The 21,129-nt window shown below is 33.1% G+C and overlaps 1 protein-coding gene and 1 long non-coding RNA gene across 13 annotated transcripts in view; one reads left to right on the plus strand and one right to left on the minus strand.

The window, feature by feature from the left end:
- The window catches only part of LOC124541029 (probable nuclear hormone receptor HR3), a 116,365-nt gene extending 98,724 nt beyond the window's left edge, over positions 1–17,641 (plus strand). For 7 of the 12 annotated variants that reach the window (XM_047118811.1, XM_047118808.1, XM_047118809.1 and 4 more), the window contains 10 exons: positions 532–645; positions 8,047–8,215; positions 9,051–9,232; positions 9,515–10,006; positions 11,777–11,891; positions 12,405–12,559; positions 13,659–13,767; positions 14,762–14,880; positions 15,410–15,560; positions 15,788–17,641. In XM_047118811.1, the coding sequence (XP_046974767.1) occupies positions 532–645; positions 8,047–8,215; positions 9,051–9,232; positions 9,515–10,006; positions 11,777–11,891; positions 12,405–12,559; positions 13,659–13,767; positions 14,762–14,880; positions 15,410–15,560; positions 15,788–15,914 (1,733 nt within the window). In that variant the 3' untranslated portion in view covers positions 15,915–17,641. The remainder of the gene's footprint in view (positions 1–531; positions 646–8,046; positions 8,216–9,050; positions 9,233–9,514; positions 10,007–11,776; positions 11,892–12,404; positions 12,560–13,658; positions 13,768–14,761; positions 14,881–15,409; positions 15,561–15,787) is intronic. The other 5 variants (XM_047118815.1, XM_047118812.1, XM_047118813.1 and 2 more) reach the window with 3 other exon arrangements.
- On the minus strand, positions 10,680–11,543 carry LOC124541030. The gene is made up of 3 exons (XR_006967186.1): positions 11,369–11,543; positions 11,212–11,303; positions 10,680–10,968 (listed from the first exon to the last, which is right to left on the minus strand). It is a non-coding gene; the product is annotated as an uncharacterized LOC124541030 (long non-coding RNA).
- Positions 17,642–21,129: the final 3,488 nt, after the last annotated feature.

Genomic DNA, 21,129 nt, shown 5'->3' on the forward strand with positions numbered 1-21,129 from the left:
TATTCACATAGCTTGAGTTATTTTGAAATATGTTAGATGCTAAGATTACATGTATACAATAAGTGGTCTGAACTTCTTATAAGATCAGATTCTATGGGTGAACTTACCACATCAATTGATCAATCACCATAGATAAATCCGGCATGATGATGGTGCAGTATAGAATAAAGTGTATTTTGATGGTCTCAGTCAATTTGTTCAATTCAATTCACGCTTGTCAAGTCAATAGTCTAACTTTAATGTAGGTGAAACCGCGAAGCGCGACTAGTAGTGTTTTTTGTATGTATGTATACATTAAGTCTTTCTTTCTGTGCATGCATATTTTCATATTAAAATAAGTTAGTATGTTCCCGGAGGGAGGGGGGTTGTAAATTACCCTTGAGAATGACCGCTATGACTGAAAGTACCAGGAGAACATATCCAGCATAATGTAGATCTTAGCCACCTTTAGTGTATATTAAAATATAGACTATTTAATACTATGTAGAATACAACATAAGTGGTAGTTATTAACACAGTTAATCTTTTCAGTGGTGAACTACCAATGCCCGAGGAACAAGGCCTGTGTTGTCGACCGTGTTAACCGGAATAGATGTCAGTATTGCCGGCTACAGAAGTGTCTCAAATTGGGGATGAGTCGCGATGGTGAGTACCAAGTTATATATTGGACAACATCACATACATTATACTCTGATCCTAATGTAAGAAGTAGTAGCTATAGAACTTGTGTTATGGAAAATCAGAAGTAACGATGGTACCACATATACCCAGACCCAAGACTACATAGATAACTAATGACGATTTTCTATAATGGCTCGGTCGGGAATTGAACCCGCCTCAGAGTGGCGTACCCATGAAAACTGGTACAACACTACACGACCACAGAGGTCGTCAAAAAAAGTATTTATTGTATGTATGTAGAAAGATCTAGAAAAAATTTATTACTCATCGAGTTAAAAGTAATAGGGCAGCATGAATTTTGAAGAGTTACGCAGACTTCGTATAAGATGTTACTTGCAAATAACACGATAACTACACAAGAATGGTATTCACGAAACTTAATCAATCAAGATAAAAGCAATGCTTGTCTCCGTATCACAATCTGCTTGCGAAATGTTCTTCAAACAATTTGACGTTTTGATGTATGAACAAACCTACTTTATACTTATTGTATATACAAGCTGATCCCCGCAATTTCACTCGCGTCAATATTTGTTCCTTGTACGACATTATTTATAGAACTATGTTTTGTTTGTGTGACTAGTGTCTAGCAACATATACATATACTTTATACCCAACATTCTTAGGTTCAGTTGCTGGAGCGATATAGCGATAGGCGATATATATACATATATATTTTTTAATTAGAAATTCCTAGCTTGTATCTCGGAGTTTAAAAATTGGTAATATTTACGATCCCGTGCCTCGGAAAGCACGCAGTCTTTGTTTGATTCTATGCGTAACATATATAAGACTAGTTTTCGTACGCGGCTTCGCGTTTTAGAGTATTGGTAGTCATGTTTCTTTCTTGGAGTTCAAGTTTGCTTCATACCAAATTTCATCAAAATCGGTTCAGCGACTTGGACGTGAAAGAAAGATAGACAGACGGATAGATATAGTTACTTTCACATTTACAATATTAGGATATAGATAGATAGATAGATAGATAATAAAATGAAGGAAGGTATGTTTGTGCAGATGACCGGTGTGACTGAAAGTACCAGGAGTACATAATCAGCGTGGTGTACATCTAAGCCACGTATTAGCTTTGATTTGTTTCTATTTAAGTAAAGTAAAAGTAATATATACAAAAATAAAAGATTCTATTTTTAAATAAACATTTCCTTTATAAAAATACACAGAATTATATAAATAGTACTAAATTATAGCGAGACAAAATAAACGTACAACCACGTGGGTATGAGGAAGTAGGCGTGGGGTCATTGACCGCTTATCAGCGTTGATAAGAATGTTATTCTTACGATCGTGATAGCGTTACTGTTGCGATGTGGAAATGTAACCAGCGTATTGAATTCCTTTATAAATACATACTAACATATAAAGTTGTAGAGTTGTTTGTTTGTTCGTACTAATATCAGAAAGATTATATTTTATTATAATACGGGCAAAACCAGGAAACAGCTAGTATAGTTTAGTGCCCTGTTCGTCAATATATTTTATATATATATTGCGTGTTTTCTGTATGTAATAGTATTAAATAATATTATTTTTTCGGAGAGAAATTTCTTAAGACTTAACAAATTACTGGTGAATAAAAGTCAAAAAAATTTTTTTATTAATCTTTGGTAGTAAAGTTGTTACTTAGTTATTAATGATAACAAAAGCGTTTACTTAGTAATAATATTTTCTAGGCAGGATATATAAATACATTGTACTTTACTGACATACGAAGTCATTGAAATAGAGGTAAGAAGCTACTTAGTTTCTTGCCGGTTCTTCTCAGTTAAATCTATTATTAGAACTGGTGGTTGGTTTTCAACAGTACAGTTTGAGAATATTTTGTTTTTTATTTTTATTTTTATGTAGAATTGTAAGCAAAATTTGAAAATACTACCATAAAGGATTAGTCAAATTAAATGCACGTGAAAACCGAATTAAAATCGTCACAAGAATGTCCGAGATAATTTCGAAAGGATACACAATACACATCCTTGCGGTACAACATAACATCAATGGATACGACAAAGTTCTATGTAAATACTTGAATATTGTAATAAAGCCTTTGTCTAAGCTAGACTAATCTATAATCATTGAATAGCGCGCATAGCGAGACGCCGCCCGACCGTGTAGTGACGTATTGCACAATACGATGTTATTTATAGTGACTGGGCAGATATATCGATATCGATAAAAGGACGTCACTTTGAGTTTTATTTTAGGCCTCAATTCGACAGTGCATTTATGTGTGATTGAAATATTTCTTATGTTACGTTGCTGTTATTGTAACAAATAAACAACAGTATGCAGTATTGTTGTGTTCCGGTTTGAAGGGTGAGTGAGCCAGTATAACAGCAGGCACAAGTGACATAGCATCTTAGTTCCCAAGGTTGGTGGCACATTGACGACGTAAGGAATAGTTAATATTTCTTACAGCGTCATTGTCCATCCACATACATCCAACAGTTGACAAACATACTTACATACATACAAACAATCGAACTGAGAATTTCCTTTTTTTGAAGTCGGTTAAAAATACATTTCATTCAACATATAATAAATTCTATATTATCATAACACAATATAAAACAAAGTCGCTTAACGCTGTCTGTCCCTATGTATGCTTAGATCTTTGAAATTACGCAACGGATTTTGATGCGGTTTTCTTTAATAGATAGAGTGATTCGAGAGGAAGGTTTTTGTATATCGACGATATAGTAAAAATAGCATAGCCTTGCGACGTTAGTTATAAATAAATGAATACAGGAACATACGTTTCTTTTAACTTGTAAAATCGGTACCTTCACATACGACCTTTTGAATTTCAAGTATCGAGATTTCGTCGTATCTTTTGTTCGTTGTTTCAACATCATTATTTATCGATTCACACGTAATATGGCCCAGTGGTTAAAACGCGAGCATCTTAACCGATGACTGCGGGTCCAAATCCAGGCAAGCAAGCAAGTCATAGAAATTTGGCTACATGTGTATTTTACCAACCCGTATTGGAACAGCCTGATGGAATCTGTTTAGGCTTTAGCCCAGCAGTGGGAAATTTACAGGCTTTTGTCTCTAGTAAGTCTTATTAACAGCGCTGCACACTGACGTGTGGCTTTACTTGTCAAATTTTGAATAATAGATAACGTTCCATTTTCAAAATAGAAATAGAATTATAAACGTGTGCGTGAAAAGTAGTTCAGTCTTCCAGTGATAACACAAGCTTTTTTTTTCTCAACGAGCAGCAATGGCGTTGAATACTAAATATTCTGCCAATGTCATGTATAAAATATATAACCCGGTTTTGAATTTCGAATTTAATAATGTTCAGTGGAAACTATGTAATACAATATTGGCCAGTTTATGTCAAAATGGCTGTCACTTGTTGAAGTGATTGGTCAGGCGTTAGATGTAAATAGTTCAAAATTGCTTCATACCAAATTTTATGAATTTCAGTGCAGTGGTTTGCCTGTACAACAGTTATAGACAGACAGACAGAAAGTTACTTTATTATATATATTTATATATATTATTATATATGTGGGAAGATTATACAAAATTAAAGTCCCTAGTCTCAATTTCCTTTGTTGGTCTTAGGTCTAAATAATTAAAAGATTCTTGCAAAATATCGATAAAGTGCTAATAATAAAGTCACATCATTAATCCGTGTGAATCACAGCCGTAATGTTACCATAGAATTATTATTTACTAGACATGCCATCTCATTTTAAATACAAGAGAAGCTTTAGAAATAATTTATTTTATATACATATCGAGAGTCCTTGAAAGCTTCCATATTACATACTTAATAAAGTACATAACATAAAATCGCCAACGTTGGACACACATTGGCGATTACAAAATATAAATAAATATTGGACAACATCACATACTCTGCTCCCAATGTAAGCTAAAGCATTTGTGTTATGGAAAATCAGAAGTAACGACGGTACCACAAACACCCAGACCCAAGACAAAAAAGAAAACTAATGAACGAATTAACTCTTTCCACGTTCTCTCGGGAATTGAACCTCGGAGTGGCGTACCCATGAAAACCGGTGTACATAACTCGACCACTGAGGTCGTCAAACGAGCAGGAGGCTCACCTGATGGAAAGTGACTACCACCGCCCATGGACATCTGCAACACCAGGGGGCTTGCAGGTGCGTTGCCGGCCTTTAATAAAGCAGTACGCTCTTTTCTTTTCCCATGGTTCCCATGTCTCAAGTCGTATTGGTTCGGAAAAACCGCCGGCGAAAGCTGGTTCCACAAAGTGGTTGTGCGAGGCAGAAAATGTCTAAGAATGTGTATGTGTTAAATAAATATATCCTCGGTTCAGTAAATCCCCGACTACTTAGGTAGTATTTTTATCTAGTACCAGACCGTCCCCCAGTGGAATTGATAAATCGTGAACGCTCCCTAAACTTGTCTCTTCCAATCACCAATAAAAAAGATAACATGCCACCTCCATTCCTCTCTGTTCTAGGGGTGTGACGCATTGCGTAACAGTTAGTGATGTCTGTTATAAAATATCGATATGATTCATTATTTCGAGGTGATATTTTTTTAGTGTAAATTTTCTTGCAGAGAAAATTCTTTAGAAATTTATAAAATTGGTGTCTTATGAGATATAAGTTGCTGAATAATCAGGATTTAAAAAAGTTTCAAAGTTCAAAACTTTTTTGTAGTGGTACGGAACATTTCAAAGTCGAATTTGGGTTTACAAGATCGTTAATATTTTTCATACTTGTACGCCTTCCAAGTAAAATTTTGACAAACTACTTATGTATATTATTGTATATTTACTTCTTAAAAATATTTAATCAGTAAGGATAAAGTGTCTATAAATCATACTCGTTATCGCTTATATTTCCACCAACACGCATTGCAACAGCGTGGTGGAATATGTTCCAAACCCCCTCCTTAATGGAAGAGGAGGCCTTATCTCAGCAGTGGGAAATTTACAGGCTGTTACTTTACTTTACTTTACTTTCGCTTATATATTTAATGGTAAATTAATTAGATATCCGGATGAGCGAATGAGCCACCGTGGTAGGTTACCACTGCCCATAAACTCAAACTCAAATTCCTTTATTCAATATAGAAGCATTACACTTACTTATTGATTGTCAAATAAACACTACCACCATAGACCACGCCATATGAAATTTTAAACATTTCTTAAATAACCAGTGCGCTGCAACGTTCCGAACTAAAATGAGATGTCTCAAAATTAATTACTTTAATAAATATGAGACAACATCACATACATTACCCTGATCCCAATGTAAGTAAGTGAAGCACTTGTGTTATGGCAATCAGAAGTAACGACGGTACCACAAACACCCAGACCCAAGACAACATAGAAAACTAATGATTATCTACATTGACTCGATTGGGAATCGAACCCGGGATCTCGGAGTGGCGTACCCATGAAAACCGGTGTACACACCACTCGACCACGGAGGTCGTCAAATACTTACTCAATTAATGATGAAAGTCTTATTCATTCTGTAAATAGTTTAGACACCCAGTTCGTGATAACTTTACTTTACTTTACAAACTTCAAAGTTAAATATATCATAAAGTTATAAAAATTGTTGAATATAAACATCGATAAATTAACTTTGTATTATCGATAATACGCACATCCCTATGATTGTGCAACCGTGCAGGCGTTACCGTAACATGTATGTTTTTGTACACGTAACATCTGAGAATAGATTATAATTGCGAAATAATTAATCGACTTCAAAGAAAGAGGTTAACAAACGACCTGTTTTTTATTCAATTTAATAATTAGTTAAAAAAATATATAAGCATATAGTTTCGAACCTATAACCTTACAGACTTACAACCTTCAATTTCATTCCCTAAGACATCGATTATAACACTAGAAGAATATTTTAATTAAAACATATTTATTTAGGAGGATAGTTAAATATCTTTGTTTTATAATATAGGCAAGTTAACAGGCAAATGGACTATCTGATGATAAGTAACCACCATCACCCATAAACATTGGCGCTGTACATCGCCAACGCGCTACCAACATTGGGAGTAAAGATATGTCCCTTGTGCCTCTAACATTGGCTATTTTACCAATATTGGTAAGTCAGATCGTAAACACACACAAACTCTTATATAGACCTCTACATCTTACTCATTTGAGTACGTATTATGTGTGTTTCTGCTTTAAAAGTGTGTAAGCAAGTGTAATTACTAATTGTATTTGTCTTTCATAAATTTACCAAAACATTTTTCTGTAGGTTTTCTGTGAGTCAATGACCTTTATATGCCTCCAAATACGTGCCTCGTCAAAAGAAACATTCATATAAATAATAAATAGAAGAATTCTTTGACTGTTTGTGCGTAACAAATATCCTTTGTACATAGTCTAGACGTAAGTTCTACAAGACGCCATTGTCGAAAAAAACCTTTTAAATAGAACATTAAACTAAAGGCCACTGTTCCAAAAACCTAGCCAAAACAATACGACACATCACACCAAACATTATTATCAGACGACGAGATTTTATTAAACTGGACGTACCAGTCAACAAGACCAAAATAAAAGATCCCTGCAAACGTACGTCACGTATAAAAACGGAGATCTAACATTTCGGTCAGTTCATCGAACGTTTCGACAAAAGAATAACCACCGAAAAACCTATAACGCCGCTAAATTCAATAGCTAGCTATAAGTGAACAATTGTTTGTATTGTATTGCGTTTCAATCGGTGCGGGTTATCGAACGGGACCGCTCTACGTAGCCGTAACGTCACACATGCACGTCAGAGTTCGTTGTGCCAGTAGGCAGTATGCCAATGGCCGCTTTGACTCACGCACACATTGACGTTAATTCACGCACACGAGCAACGTATCGTTGTGTGTAAGTGTTAAGTAACGTTACATGTCATTGAGTTAATTGAATTTATCGATATTCAAGTTTTTGCTTGGCGATGGGAATTGCTTGTTCCCGGTTACATAATGTGCGATTTTAGCGCTCGTGTAGCGGATAGCTGTACTAGTTTTTAGTACTAGGAACTTTTTCACTAAACAATTTCGTATACAGTTACATTTATTATATAAAATATACTGAATAGACACGACTCATTTATTCAAAACTCAATAAGACTGAAAATGATTTTTAACAAGTTTATTTATCTTTCTTAATGTATACGTAATGTATATATTTGAAAATGAATGTATATGTTATAAATATTTATTCTTAAGGACGGAAATGAAACATTCATTCCAAGAATTTTTACATACTTCACAAATAATACAAAAATTGAATTTAGGACATTAACTTTTTCCTTATGATTTTAAATAGTACATTATGAGTTATAAATGTGTTTTTCATTGCAGCCGTGAAGTTCGGGCGTATGTCTAAGAAACAGCGCGAGAAAGTCGAGGATGAAGTCAGATATTTCCAGGAGAAGATGCGTTCACAGGCTGATGCTGCACCGGATTCAGTTTACGACACACAGCAACAGACTCCCAGCTCTAGCGATCAGTATCACGGACATTACAGTAGGTGAGTAACGCCATCTGTTATCAGATAGCCGAAACAAAATCCAGATATTGCTACATTACGATGTTTCTAGATATCTGATCTGGTTTAACAGTGCGTATTAATGTTTTGCCGCTCATCGTACTGTAAATTGTGTAACGCCTAGACCGTAATCTTCACACGGTATGATTTTAATTGCATAATTACGAAATCGTGTCGTCTGATACAACGGTAAACGCATCCAGTAATTAAGCGAGGCGGTTTCTCAGAAGCGTCGCTCCCATGGCTGTTCGCATAACGTACAGTTCGAATCGGTATCACATACGCTTTCTCCGCTAAATCCTAACCGTTAGCGACCTTTCCCGTAATTCATTGCAAACATTCGTGTCGGTGGCGGAGCAGACAGTCATTACCTAACGGGCTCTCGTGACAAACTTGAATGACGTGTAACGGTAATGACAAATAGCGCCACCTAGTATTGGATAGCGGTACTCCGTGGTTCTTGTTCGTACCGACAGATGGCATTAACTCGCGCATAAATAAGCAATTCTATCGAAGGCGTTAATTTGTGGCTTCATCGATACGACATCCGTGTACATAAATGAATGAAACATGGATCCTATGTAGGTTGCTTAGTGATAATCATTCAATGCTTTTAAATAAACTATACTGTATTCTAAATGTAAAAAAAAAACATAAAGGAATATAACGTGGTTTTACTGACAAGATTTTATGAATCGAGAATTATCTGTCTGAATTAAATTTGTATACTATTAGCTTTTTAAATTTTAAATAGATTACGCAATGTTTTAACATAAAAAAACTCAGGTACTTAATTTTTATTTTTTTTAATTTTCAGCTACCCAGGCTACGGCTCCCCACTCTCCTCATACGGGTACAACAACCCGCCGCTCAATTCCAACATGAACATTCAAGCCCAACCTCCCCAGTACGACGTGTCAGCCGACTACGTCGACTCAACGACCGCTTACGAACCGAAGCAGAGTGGTGGGTTCCTTGATACTGACTTTATCGGACACGGTGAGTTTTTATTGTGTGCCCAATTCACCCAGACCTGCCCTCGCTATGTATGCAACTACATTGAGGGTCCAAGACATAATGGTTTATCAGGTTTTATCATGTAAACATTCCCATAGGTAATATTGTATATATGTAGGTATATATGTAGGTATATATGTAGTTTTAGTACTCACACAACAATCCAGTTATAGCCGTATGTACAATGAAACGGACTATTCGAATTTTAAAAATAGAATTTAAAAATAAGGAAGTCAGCGTATGCTAATACGTCATTCTCAATAGACGATCAACAAAAGAGCATCAGAGCGACCACATCAACAGCGACAGCGACAACATCAACAACAACAATGCGACAATCAACAATAAACGATATAAACCGGACCAGAATAGAGTTCGACAGATATGATGAGAGGATCCAATCACCAGCTTCCATATCGAGCGGCGTTATCAGTATAAAGCAGGAAATCAAACCGGAGACATCAATGGGGGTCGATAACTTAGTGGCCAGCTATGTCGACTCGACAACATTCTTGAATAGCCCGACAAACATGAATAGCCCGATGGACATACAGAACACGGTTCTCGTTAGCGGTCAGAGTTCAGTCTCTTTGACTAGTGAGGAGTTGAGTCCGGATGATTTGACGTCCAGCAGTGGGCATGGGCGGTTGATGGATCCGTTGAATATGAACATGTCTGGGATGGGCATGGTGAACCCGAACGCTGTGTCCAACAGACGACATCAGGGTTCGAGCAGTTCAAACGATGATTTGCCGTGTAAGTGATTAAATTCATCGACGTTGAGCGATGCGTAGCTATTACATTTGCTAGTTTAATGGGCTATACGTCTCTTAGTTTCATAGACTATACAATAATTGACGTAACTATTCATTTTATGCAATATATATAGCTTATGAAAACGACGTAAAATTCACGCGTTGAATCGAAAACAAAAATCTATTTATTGCCAAAATTCAAAGATATGCGAAAATAACTAAATTGCTATTAACTAAATAAATTAGCGAATAATTTTGCAAGATTTTTTTAAATTTTATTGACTGACGTTTAAATAATATTTTAATCTAATTGTACATTTCAATTAAATTCATTTTTGAAAATACAGAATTGGACTTCATTACAGATGAATTTTTTAACGATATACATATTACCTTAATTCTGTAAACTAACAAGAGTATCAAAAATTAAGTATTTTAAATCGTAAAACGTTCAGTTACATATTTACACAAACGACAGTATAAATGAACGTGCAGTCGGGGTAAGAAAAGGTTCGTCACCTTAAGATCTATTTTCGTGTGCTCAGTGTGAGCGATAATCTGCTTTACCGATCGAGAATGACATATTGCGTCGCGATCATTTGATGTTTAGATTCAAAAGGTACTAAGAGCTTAAGACTTGATAAAGGAATACTTTTGAAAACTGACGAAGGTTTTCTTACCCTGACTATACATTAAGTTTAAAATAAAAAAATAGCTTCGCATCGCTTTCATTGGAACTTGTATCGTAGAAATAATTTTGTTTTGATCGCTATAGTTTGTTACACTTTTATTTTGTTGTTGTTTCATTATTTAATTAGTTTAAAGGCAATTGTCTGTAAGAATATATTTAATATTATTTATAAAAACACATAACACACGAAGGGATATTGATTTGAATTATTTTCTCTTTTTCAACATGACTCCACTTTTTGTGACGCATACGTAGAACACCTTTGCTTCACCCTGAAATAAAAAAAAGGAAAATAGTATATAATGAAAAAAAAAAAATTGGCTACTAAAATTGTAATTCTAGAATTAATAACAATTTGGCACATTGCTTAAATACGAATTTATATTATTTTTATTGTAACGTATAAAAACAAGTTTTTATTTAATATACACATTACAGATAATAAATGCAGTATTACAGATTTAAATAAAGAGGAAATTAAATAAAAGCTTGTACAAAATATGAAGGCAGGTTACCTCTTTCTTAAATTTGTTGATGTCATTCGATTCAACAATTATAATGGGGAATTGCATCAATGGCAAGGCGAGACAGCACGGCAACAAACATGCTGAAAATTACCAGCAGTTATATTTTGAAATGACAATTGTACATACGATTGATAATAATACATACGCCAGCACGCTATCACACATGTACTTAGTAACAGAAGTGATAGAGGATCTACCATTTTGTATTTTTAATAATTTATAATTTTATTCATTGTTTTTCGACAGCGCTTAGAATGTTTCATTTCGCTTGACGTTTTAATTTTTTTTATTTGATTTTGATTTTGTATAAAAGTATAAGTGTGTACAGCCAAATTTAATTTTGTGTTTTTCTTTTTTGTTGTAAAATTTAGTATTTATTTTTTGTTATGCTTATTATTTAAATGTTAATGTATAGTAGTTTGTTACATTTAAACTCGTCTACATTTCATTTATGTTCTGAATTTAAATGTAACTCTTTGGTAGATGTATTCTTAGTATTTATTGAATAGTTTTTTAATACTTTGTTATTTATTGGAATTATCTTTCTTTCTAGCTGAAGGAGACATCAGCAAAGTTTTGGTTAAGAGTCTGGCTGAAGCTCACACAAATACGAATCCCAAGCTAGAATACATTCATGAGATGTTCCGGAAACCACCAGATGTGCCCAAGTGAGTTATACTTTTAAAATCTTTGCCCAGCAGTGGGACTTTCAAATAAGAAATTATTTATTAATTATTTATTCAATATAGAAGCATTACACATATTATTGATTGACAAATCAAACACTACCACCCAGTAGGAAATTAAAATACCCTCAAAAGACCGGCGAAACAAACTCAGCGGTTTTTTTTTGACATTTTTACTATCAATCATAAACACACTAATTGTGTAATAACCCTTCGCACAAAAGCGTCCCGTATCATTTTTTTTAAATTTAGAAACAAAGGCATTTATTTGCTTTCTGGGATCTTGTACGGTTCTACCGTTAGAGAATTACATAGTTACTGACTCTATTATCATATATACTCTATTAGTATTGGTCCATAACGATTACACAGACACTTGTATTATATTTATGGAATAGAATCAAAAAAGTAACATCTTTGCTAAGCGAAAAAAAAAAAAATAGAATGCAATATTTTCAAAAAAAGAACGATTATAATTTAAAAATGTATCCGCAGACTGCTGTTCTACAATTCAATGACATACGAGGAGATGTGGTTGGACTGCGCGGACAAACTGACAGCTATGATACAAAACATCATAGAGTTCGCGAAACTCATCCCCGGCTTCATGAAACTGAGTCAAGACGATCAAATACTGTTACTTAAATCGGGTAAGTATCGTATTATATACGACACAACATAGATATAGCATCGGCAAGATTCGTAAAACCGATCACATCCGAATTAAGTAAGCTATTCCAAATTATCAATATTTATTTCGTATGTGAATATGATCATTACACAAACGTTATAACTTGTACTATCATATGACCTAATATATTCGTCAATTTGACACGTCGATTTACATGCACTTGCTGTCTCGGGTTGAACTGACGCGAGAATCTATAGCGACGTATAGCGTCGAAAAGCGCGATAAGGAGCTGTTTCTATTGGGCGTGTAAATTGGCAGTAATCGGTTTTATTGAATTTGCCGGTGCTACATCTAAGTTGTGTCGTACTTGTCTTGCTGTTTAGATATAACAGAGACTATATCGTTGGTCTAGTGGATAGATATAAGGCGGAGATCTCAATGTTCAGGGTTCAAATCCCTGATCGAGTTTAGAAGAGTTATTGGTTACTTCGAAGTTCTAAGTAGCAAGATAGACTTTGAGGTTTGATGATGGGTGGGATAACACGTAGTTATGTTGCGCCTCAACTCATTCCGATTGTGTCCGATTTGCCGTCATATTGGATTATAAGAGTTAGGGAAAGCAGTTGGGCCGGACGCTTTAGATTAACAGTAAAACATTGGTTGTTTTATGTAGACAATAAATAGACGTTTTCATAACGTTGATGATAAGCGGTTAAAACTGCCCATGGACAATGGTGCTGTAAGAAATATTAACCATTTCTTTGATCGCCACCGACCTTGGGAACTAAGACGTTATGTCCTTAGTGCTGTTACACTGACTTACTCACCATTCAACCTGACACACAACAATACTCAGTATTGTTGTTTGGTAGTAGTATATATTATGAGTGGGTGGTACCTAATTGAATATATACACAATGACTTGACTATTTACATAAATATATAATTTTTTTAGATATTTTGCTACAGAAACATATAAGCTTTGTTAGAATATAAACAAATTATCTTTCCTTACAAATTCTTCGACGTTAACTGACGGTCCATTTGTAATTCAAACAAATTTAAGCTTTAATATTTAATACTTAAGATTCAATTTTGTAATGTATGTGACCCTACAGGTTCATTCGAGCTGGCCATAGTTCGTTTGTCACGGCTGATTGATGTGAATCGCGATCAAGTACTGTACGGTGACGTCGTGCTGCCTATACGAGAGTGTGTACACGCACGGTACGTACATATATAAAACATATAACATATATATATAAGCGTGGAGTTAATACCTGTTGACTTCCAAGCAGGATACATTAATTGAAATAATTGTATTTAATCAACATGACGTTGTATTTTTTAAATGTTAAAAAAGAATAACTACTGAGTTTCTTGCCGGTTCTTCTCGGTAGAATCTACTTTCCGAACCGGTGGTAGCTTCACTTAATTGTAAAATGACGATTCAAAAGTGCTTATAAAAGCCTACTTGAATAAAGTTTATTTTTATTTTGATTTTTGATTTGATTTTATAGAACATACTGAGTATATAGTGTACATTTAAGCCAATAAGTTTTTCTTTTTACTTTAGTTTGTGCTCACTGCTCTCTACTAACTATAAGTACATATCCTCTCATCTCTCTTGAGATTCACTGCTGAGTACTGCAAGACATCATCAATTAAATATTATCATTTATCACAGAAGCAATTATTAGTCACCAATTCAAATTCCAAACCACAGAGTGTTAATATCAGTTAATTGCAGTTCTTGCTAGCATAGCATCGTGAGGAACCTTAATAAAAATCCACATGCATTTATATATAACAAATATATACATTGACTGTCTCGATTCGAGATGACCCAGTGGTTAGAACGCGTGCATCTTAACCGATGATTGCGGGTTTGAACCCAGGCAAGCACCGCTGATTCATGTGCTTAATTTGTCTTTATAATTCATCTCGTGCTCAGCGGTGAAGGAAAACATCGTGAGGAAACCTGCATGTGACAAATTTCATAGAAATTCTGCTACATGTGTACCACCAACTCGCATTGGAACAGCCTGGTGGAATATGTTCCAAACCTTCTCCTCAAAGGGAGAGGCCTTTAGCCCAGCAGTGGGAATTTACAGGCTGTTGTTTGTTTGTTTTGTTGACTGTCTATATACATCTGTGGTCTATAATGTCATGTTCACATTTACCTAAGTTGTTGTCAGTAAAGCATGTCTTCTATTTCCAGTGACCCTCGTGACATGAACTTGGTGTCAGGAATCTTCGACGCCGCCAAGACAATCGCACGGCTCAAGCTCACCGAGACTGAGCTGGCCCTGTACCAGAGCCTCGTGCTGTTGTGGCCAGGTGAATATTATATTACTAACACCATATCCTCATCATTAAGTTTTCAGCTAGAAACAAATGTATATACTATTCATTTAATCTATACATATAATAAAATTGGAGTAAAATTATGCACATGTATGTATGTATACACGGTACATATACCGAAATAACCTTTTTTTTTTACAATTTTTGTCTGTCTGTCTGTTCGTTCCGGCCAATCTCTAAAACGACTGGACCGATATTGACGGGACTTTCGGGCAGATAACTGATATAACAAGGAGTAACTTAGGCTACTATAATATTTTTTTTGTTTAATTCAAACGCGTTCAAAGGTCGCGGGTATAGCTAGTCTATTAATATTATAGACGTGAAAGTAACTTTGTCTATCTATCTGTCGCTCTTTCTCGACCTTTGAAATTAATTCGCTGAAATTTCGTATGAATCAAACTTCAACTCCAAAGGACATAGGCTATTTAGCCTGATATATGACAAGCAAGCTGCGGGCGATTGCTAGTATATTATAATCTATAATTTCATTTATTCACAGAACGGCACGGCGTTCGCGGCAACCCGGAGATTCAGTGCTTGTTCAACATGTCGATGGCCGCGATGCGCCACGAGATAGAGACCAACCACGCGCCCTTGAAGGGAGACGTCACAGTACTAGACACTCTTCTCACTAAGATACCCACCTTCAGGTAAATGTTATATGTATCTGGATTTATAGCAAAACTTATTAATATTATACATAAATAATATGTTCAAAAAAAATTCCAATCAATGAATGGAATTAAATAAATACTCTTTGTAAATGTTTATGTTCTGAATATAAATGAAAAAATAAATGTAACAGTATTGTTGTTGTGTTCTGTGTATGTTATTAAATGAAGTGTTTCGTTTCATGTTATGTTTCGATGTATTACAGAGAACTGTCGTTGCTGCATTTGGAGGCGCTATGCCGTTTCAAGGCGGCTCATCCACATCACGTATTCCCAGCTCTGTACAAAGAATTATTTTCTTTAGACAGCGTTTTAGATTACACACACGGATAAAAGAGTATTTATATATATTTATCGAGGGTATCTCCTTTGAGTTGCGACTAGATCTCATTTTTGCCTATGATAACGGGACGTTGGCAGCAGTGAGGCCGTGTGACTTCTAAAGACTTGACAGCTGAGTTTCATTTATTTCCCCCCTTCCCCCCCGTCACTATCGCTGGAGGCGTCTGTTCACCGTTTGTTAACCTATTTATAATTGTATGTATGTACTTTGAGACTGTTATAATGATATTTATGTATTAGTACGTACGTACAATATTAATATTTAAATGTTTATTTAATTCGAGTCGTAAGTACGGATGGGCGTCTTCAGTTCTACATATATTGTCAGAACGCTTGGCGAGATATTGGTTAACTTTACATATAAATGTAGAGTAAAGGAAATACTTGAAACCGAGTACGTCGTATATGTAATTACATAATAATATATTTTTTACATATTATTATGTATTACATGAATGACATTACGTATAATTATCATAAATTGTATTCTAATATTGACGATGAAATAATAATGATTATTATATAAATATATAATAATAGAAATAGAGTTTTTATTAAGAATTAAATAAAAAAAAGTTATAATGGTTTAGCGTGACCACACAACAGTTTGTTTTAAGCGAAACATTTAATTAAAATAGGTCTTTTTTATAATTATTTTAACAGTTTTTTTTAATGAGAATTGTAACTTGTTATTTATTTCAAATGATTATTGATAACTATTGATGTTTTTTTTTTCGATGTAGTATATCTATTATGTTGTAATATAGGAATACATGATACTGCCCAACTTTTTTTGTAATTTTTTTCGTTAGCTTTTTTAATAAAACAATTTAGTCGAACAGATTATGAATATGTAATTTAAAATAATAATAAGTTGCATCGTAACGTAAATATTTGTTGAACAAAATCACGAATGAGGTATATTACATTATGTAATGTAATTTAATGATCAAATCTTATTATTACAAAGTCAATCTTTATGTTATTGTATACATTTTTATAATAATTGCTTTTCTGAACTTTTTTTTTATATTCGAACTTTTTATTTATATTGTAATAACTCGTTCTAAATTTGAAATGCGCAATTTTATTTTATTTTTACATATCAAACGTAATAATGAGATTTGATTGTGTGAGTAAAATAAAATAAAAAAAATTCAATACATTTTGAACTATTTACAATAGCAGGCAATTTAATTTTTTCTGTAGTTAAAATTTGATCTCAATTTGTTTTTTTGCACTACGCTTGGGTGCCATTTTGGTATTTTGCAATTATTTTGCATAATAAAACGCATAATATAAGATATAAAGTACATTTTTTCATACGTAATATATATATTTTTTGCTAGTTATTTTTTTTTTTATTATTTAAATTGCCTGCTACGTTACTTAGAATTATTAATAAACATCAACTTTTTCTAACAATATGCTAAGTTTCATCAAATAGCCTTTATTATAGACTGGATTATATTAATGTTAAAACTTATAAATCTTAACTTGTATTTTGTAAATAGCTATTAATCGTATGTATTTTATATTAAATAAGGTTCGGTGGGTTATTTTTAATTTTACATTCTATTAAAAATTAAAAAAAAAAACAATTTTTCCACAATTGATTTGAAGAAGACAAGTTCTTGAGGATTCATGTGAAAAACATTGTTTTTATATTTCTATATATTATATATTTTTTGTTAAATAAAGCAATCTGTTATTGTCTATTGTTTTTGTTTTATTTTTTGTTTTTATAAACTTTTATTTCCATTTTATATCGTTTTTTTATTTTATTTTATCTATGTAATATATATTTTTTAATATATCACACATACTTTCCGTTTAAAGATAATAATAAAATAGTATTAATCATGCATAAATAGTGAGAAAATATAGTGTATAAAATAATACGGGTGGTTCATATTTTATGTTGAAAATAATATATATATTATATAAACAATTGTCTTCAGAATTCTTGTGGTTCCTTTCGTAAGCTGTTGACGGAGATTATCACACATTTATACCGACAAATATAAAATGAAAATGTTATAAAAAAAATAATAAGTATTTTAATTTTAATGATATATAAAAGCACTAGACGAATTAGTGTTACATAATTATATGATTTCGCAAAACAATTTCGTGTTGTTGAAAAAACTCTTTTTCTTTAATTTTGTCAATTTATGTAATTCAATCATTTTTGCATATCAGGGAGAGTAATGTTATTTAATCGAAATATTCTCTTTGTACAAAGCACGAAAAAGTTTTAAGCACTAAGACTGAAAAATCGGTAAAAACCGCTTTTGCCTAAATGTAAAGTTATATAACCGTCTAATTTTGAGCCTGCCACAAATTTGTGAAAAAAACTGTATTTTTTTCTTTCAACTGTCATTTTTTTTCTTTATTGAATTGGATGGTTAGACTTCTCGTATTGTTTGACACTGAAAGTCTTTAGACTGACGAATTAAATGATTCGAAATCACATTTGTGAGCAGGCTAGACCTCGAATTTATTTTGAAATTTCAAACAAAAATGCCTCTAGAAAAAAAAAGTATAAGAAGAACAAATATTATTAAATAATCGTGTCCATTCTATACTTCTTAAATTTTAGACTTGTGATCGGTGCGGAAATGGGTAAAGGATGTCAGGTTGCCTTCACGTACGGAAGGACTTTCTTGATAGTGTTAGAATTAGCGCTCTTGCACAATGAAGATTTTTTTAACGAAACTAACATCTTTTGAGATTGGCAAAAATGAATTTATTATTAAAAAATAACGTTTAAAAAAAATCTCCACTGTGAACGCGATTTAGGCTAAAGTTTTAATTGCTGGGTAGTTGGTAGGTATTTCTAAAATTTTTGTACTATGTTTTTGCTAAATTTTCACTGAAACAATAATATAGATTTGGACACATAAATGATAGAGAATAAATGTTTTGGAATAAAGGCAAGGTATATGTAAGCGGTGTTTATGTGTTTGTATTGTTTTGTGTACGATTCATTTTCATGTGTTTAATTATTTCAACAATAATTATTTAAGGAGCTTCTATTATATACATAGAGAACCTTTTAGGTATCTCGATAATGAATAGAAAAATAAAGAAATTTTTTACATCTTGTTTTCTATAAGATAATTATTTTATATTATGAAAAAAATATTCATTTGTTAAATATTGAATATTTTTACACATTACTGAACATATTAAAAGAGTAACAAAATATTAAAAAAAATAAATCATATTATATCTATGTAAAGAAATACAGATTATATAATATTTTGTACGCACACGTTGACCGGGGACCGGATATCACTCGCCCTTAATTTTATTGTGTTGTTAAAAAAAAGTTTTTCCATAAAAAGTTTTGTTATAAAAAAAAGTATTTATAATAATAATATAAAACAGCTGTCTGCCGGTCAACGTGTGCTTACTTTAGCTTTGTTGATTTATGAACAAACAAACATTGTACCTTAGTAGATGGAGCTGGGAGACGAGAACCAATAGGAATAAAAGTTATTGTTTTTTATTATTACCCTCGAATCACTTGCAAGGGATCTTGTTTCATTTATATACCCAACTTTTATTTATTAACTTTACCCGTAGTAGATCAGACGAGTGAATTGAGTTGAGTATTTTTTATTTTGTAGGCAGTTAGACTGGCAATAAATAAAATTTTAACAAAAAGAAAAACCGACTTCAAACAAAACAGTATTTTAAAACAAATTAAAATGCACTAAAAATAATAAAAATAATTGCATATTTAACACATTTTTGAGAGTCCTCCTAGGTAAAATGAAATGAAAAATATTAGATTACTTAAAAGTCGATTGACGATTATATAACGTAGTTATAGTTATTGTTATATTTAGAGCCGGTGTCAGCCACAGGCCGACGCTTCAACAATCAAAAGAAAGAAGCGATACGAGCCTCTTGATTGACCCAGTATAATATCGTATAAAAGGTAATTTGTAAGAAACATTTCTTAAAGTATTCTCGTATTGTTTTTTGATAGGTATAGTATAGGGTTGGCTGACACCGACTCCAAATATAGCAATAATTATAACTACATTATATAATCGTAAATCGACTTTTAAGTAATCTAATATTTTTCATTTCATTTTACCTAGGAGGACTCTCAAAAATGTGTTAAATATGCAATTATTTTTATTATTTTTAGTGCATTTTAATTTGTTTTAAAATACTGTTTTGTTTGAAGTCGGTTTTTCTTTTTGTTAAAATTTTATTTATTTTTGGATTTTAAGTGAAGCTGATAGACTAACATTTTTTTCTTAATATGGATAGATTAAGCGTGCCGTTTATATGAATCAGAAAGACTTTCGAAAATGCGGCTTTAATACGTCATGCGGCATAAACTACAAGGTACCACCCTCGAATGAGCTGTAATCGACCTCAGTAAAAAAACTTTGCAAAAGAGCAATTCGTATGCTATGTCGTACATCATATGACATCACATCATATACACAAAATTTGATTAAAGACAGAAAGAAATTCTGCCCCAAATCGCACCCTAACCGTAAGTCGTTTAGGAGTTCCGTCAATACATAGTAGGTATGAAACAAAGTCGCTTTCTCTGTCCCTATATCTTTAAATCTACGCAACGGATTTTGATGCGGTTTTTTTTTAATAGATAGTGTAATTCAAGGGGAAGGTTTGTGTGTATAATAAATGAACAATATAGTAAAGAAACACTGACAATTTTAGAAGTTTGCAATGTGATGTCGTAAATAAACAAATTCTTTAGTATATTTAGTATCAGTATTGCACCCGTGAGAAGTCGGGGCGGGTCGCTAGTTGATTATAATATTTGATTATGACAATTATATGAACATAACCACGTTCCGGAAGGTGATTCAAATATCCAAGTAACCCATACATAAAAGATTCGACCGAGTATTGCTAACGTGCTCCTCAGAATTGTTCCGTTCCCTCCCGTTCCCTTAATTTTTCATGGATTCTGTGCTCAGAATCTTACCAAACTTTCACCAAACTACCCTTGAAGTATATATTTTATAATAAAAAAAGAATCATCAAAATTGGTTAACGTGATTTTGAGTTATTCACCTATTTGTCGCGCATATACATAATGCAAATTTAAGACTTATGTCGTTTTCATACGGATACCATCATCGGAAAAAAATAAAAAAAAAATGGGACCCCACGGGAAGCACTACCTTTCAAACAAAAAAAAAATTATCAA

This window comes from Vanessa cardui, chromosome 27 (genome assembly GCF_905220365.1).
Source record: "Vanessa cardui chromosome 27, ilVanCard2.1, whole genome shotgun sequence".
Taxonomy (NCBI): domain Eukaryota; kingdom Metazoa; phylum Arthropoda; class Insecta; order Lepidoptera; family Nymphalidae; genus Vanessa; species Vanessa cardui.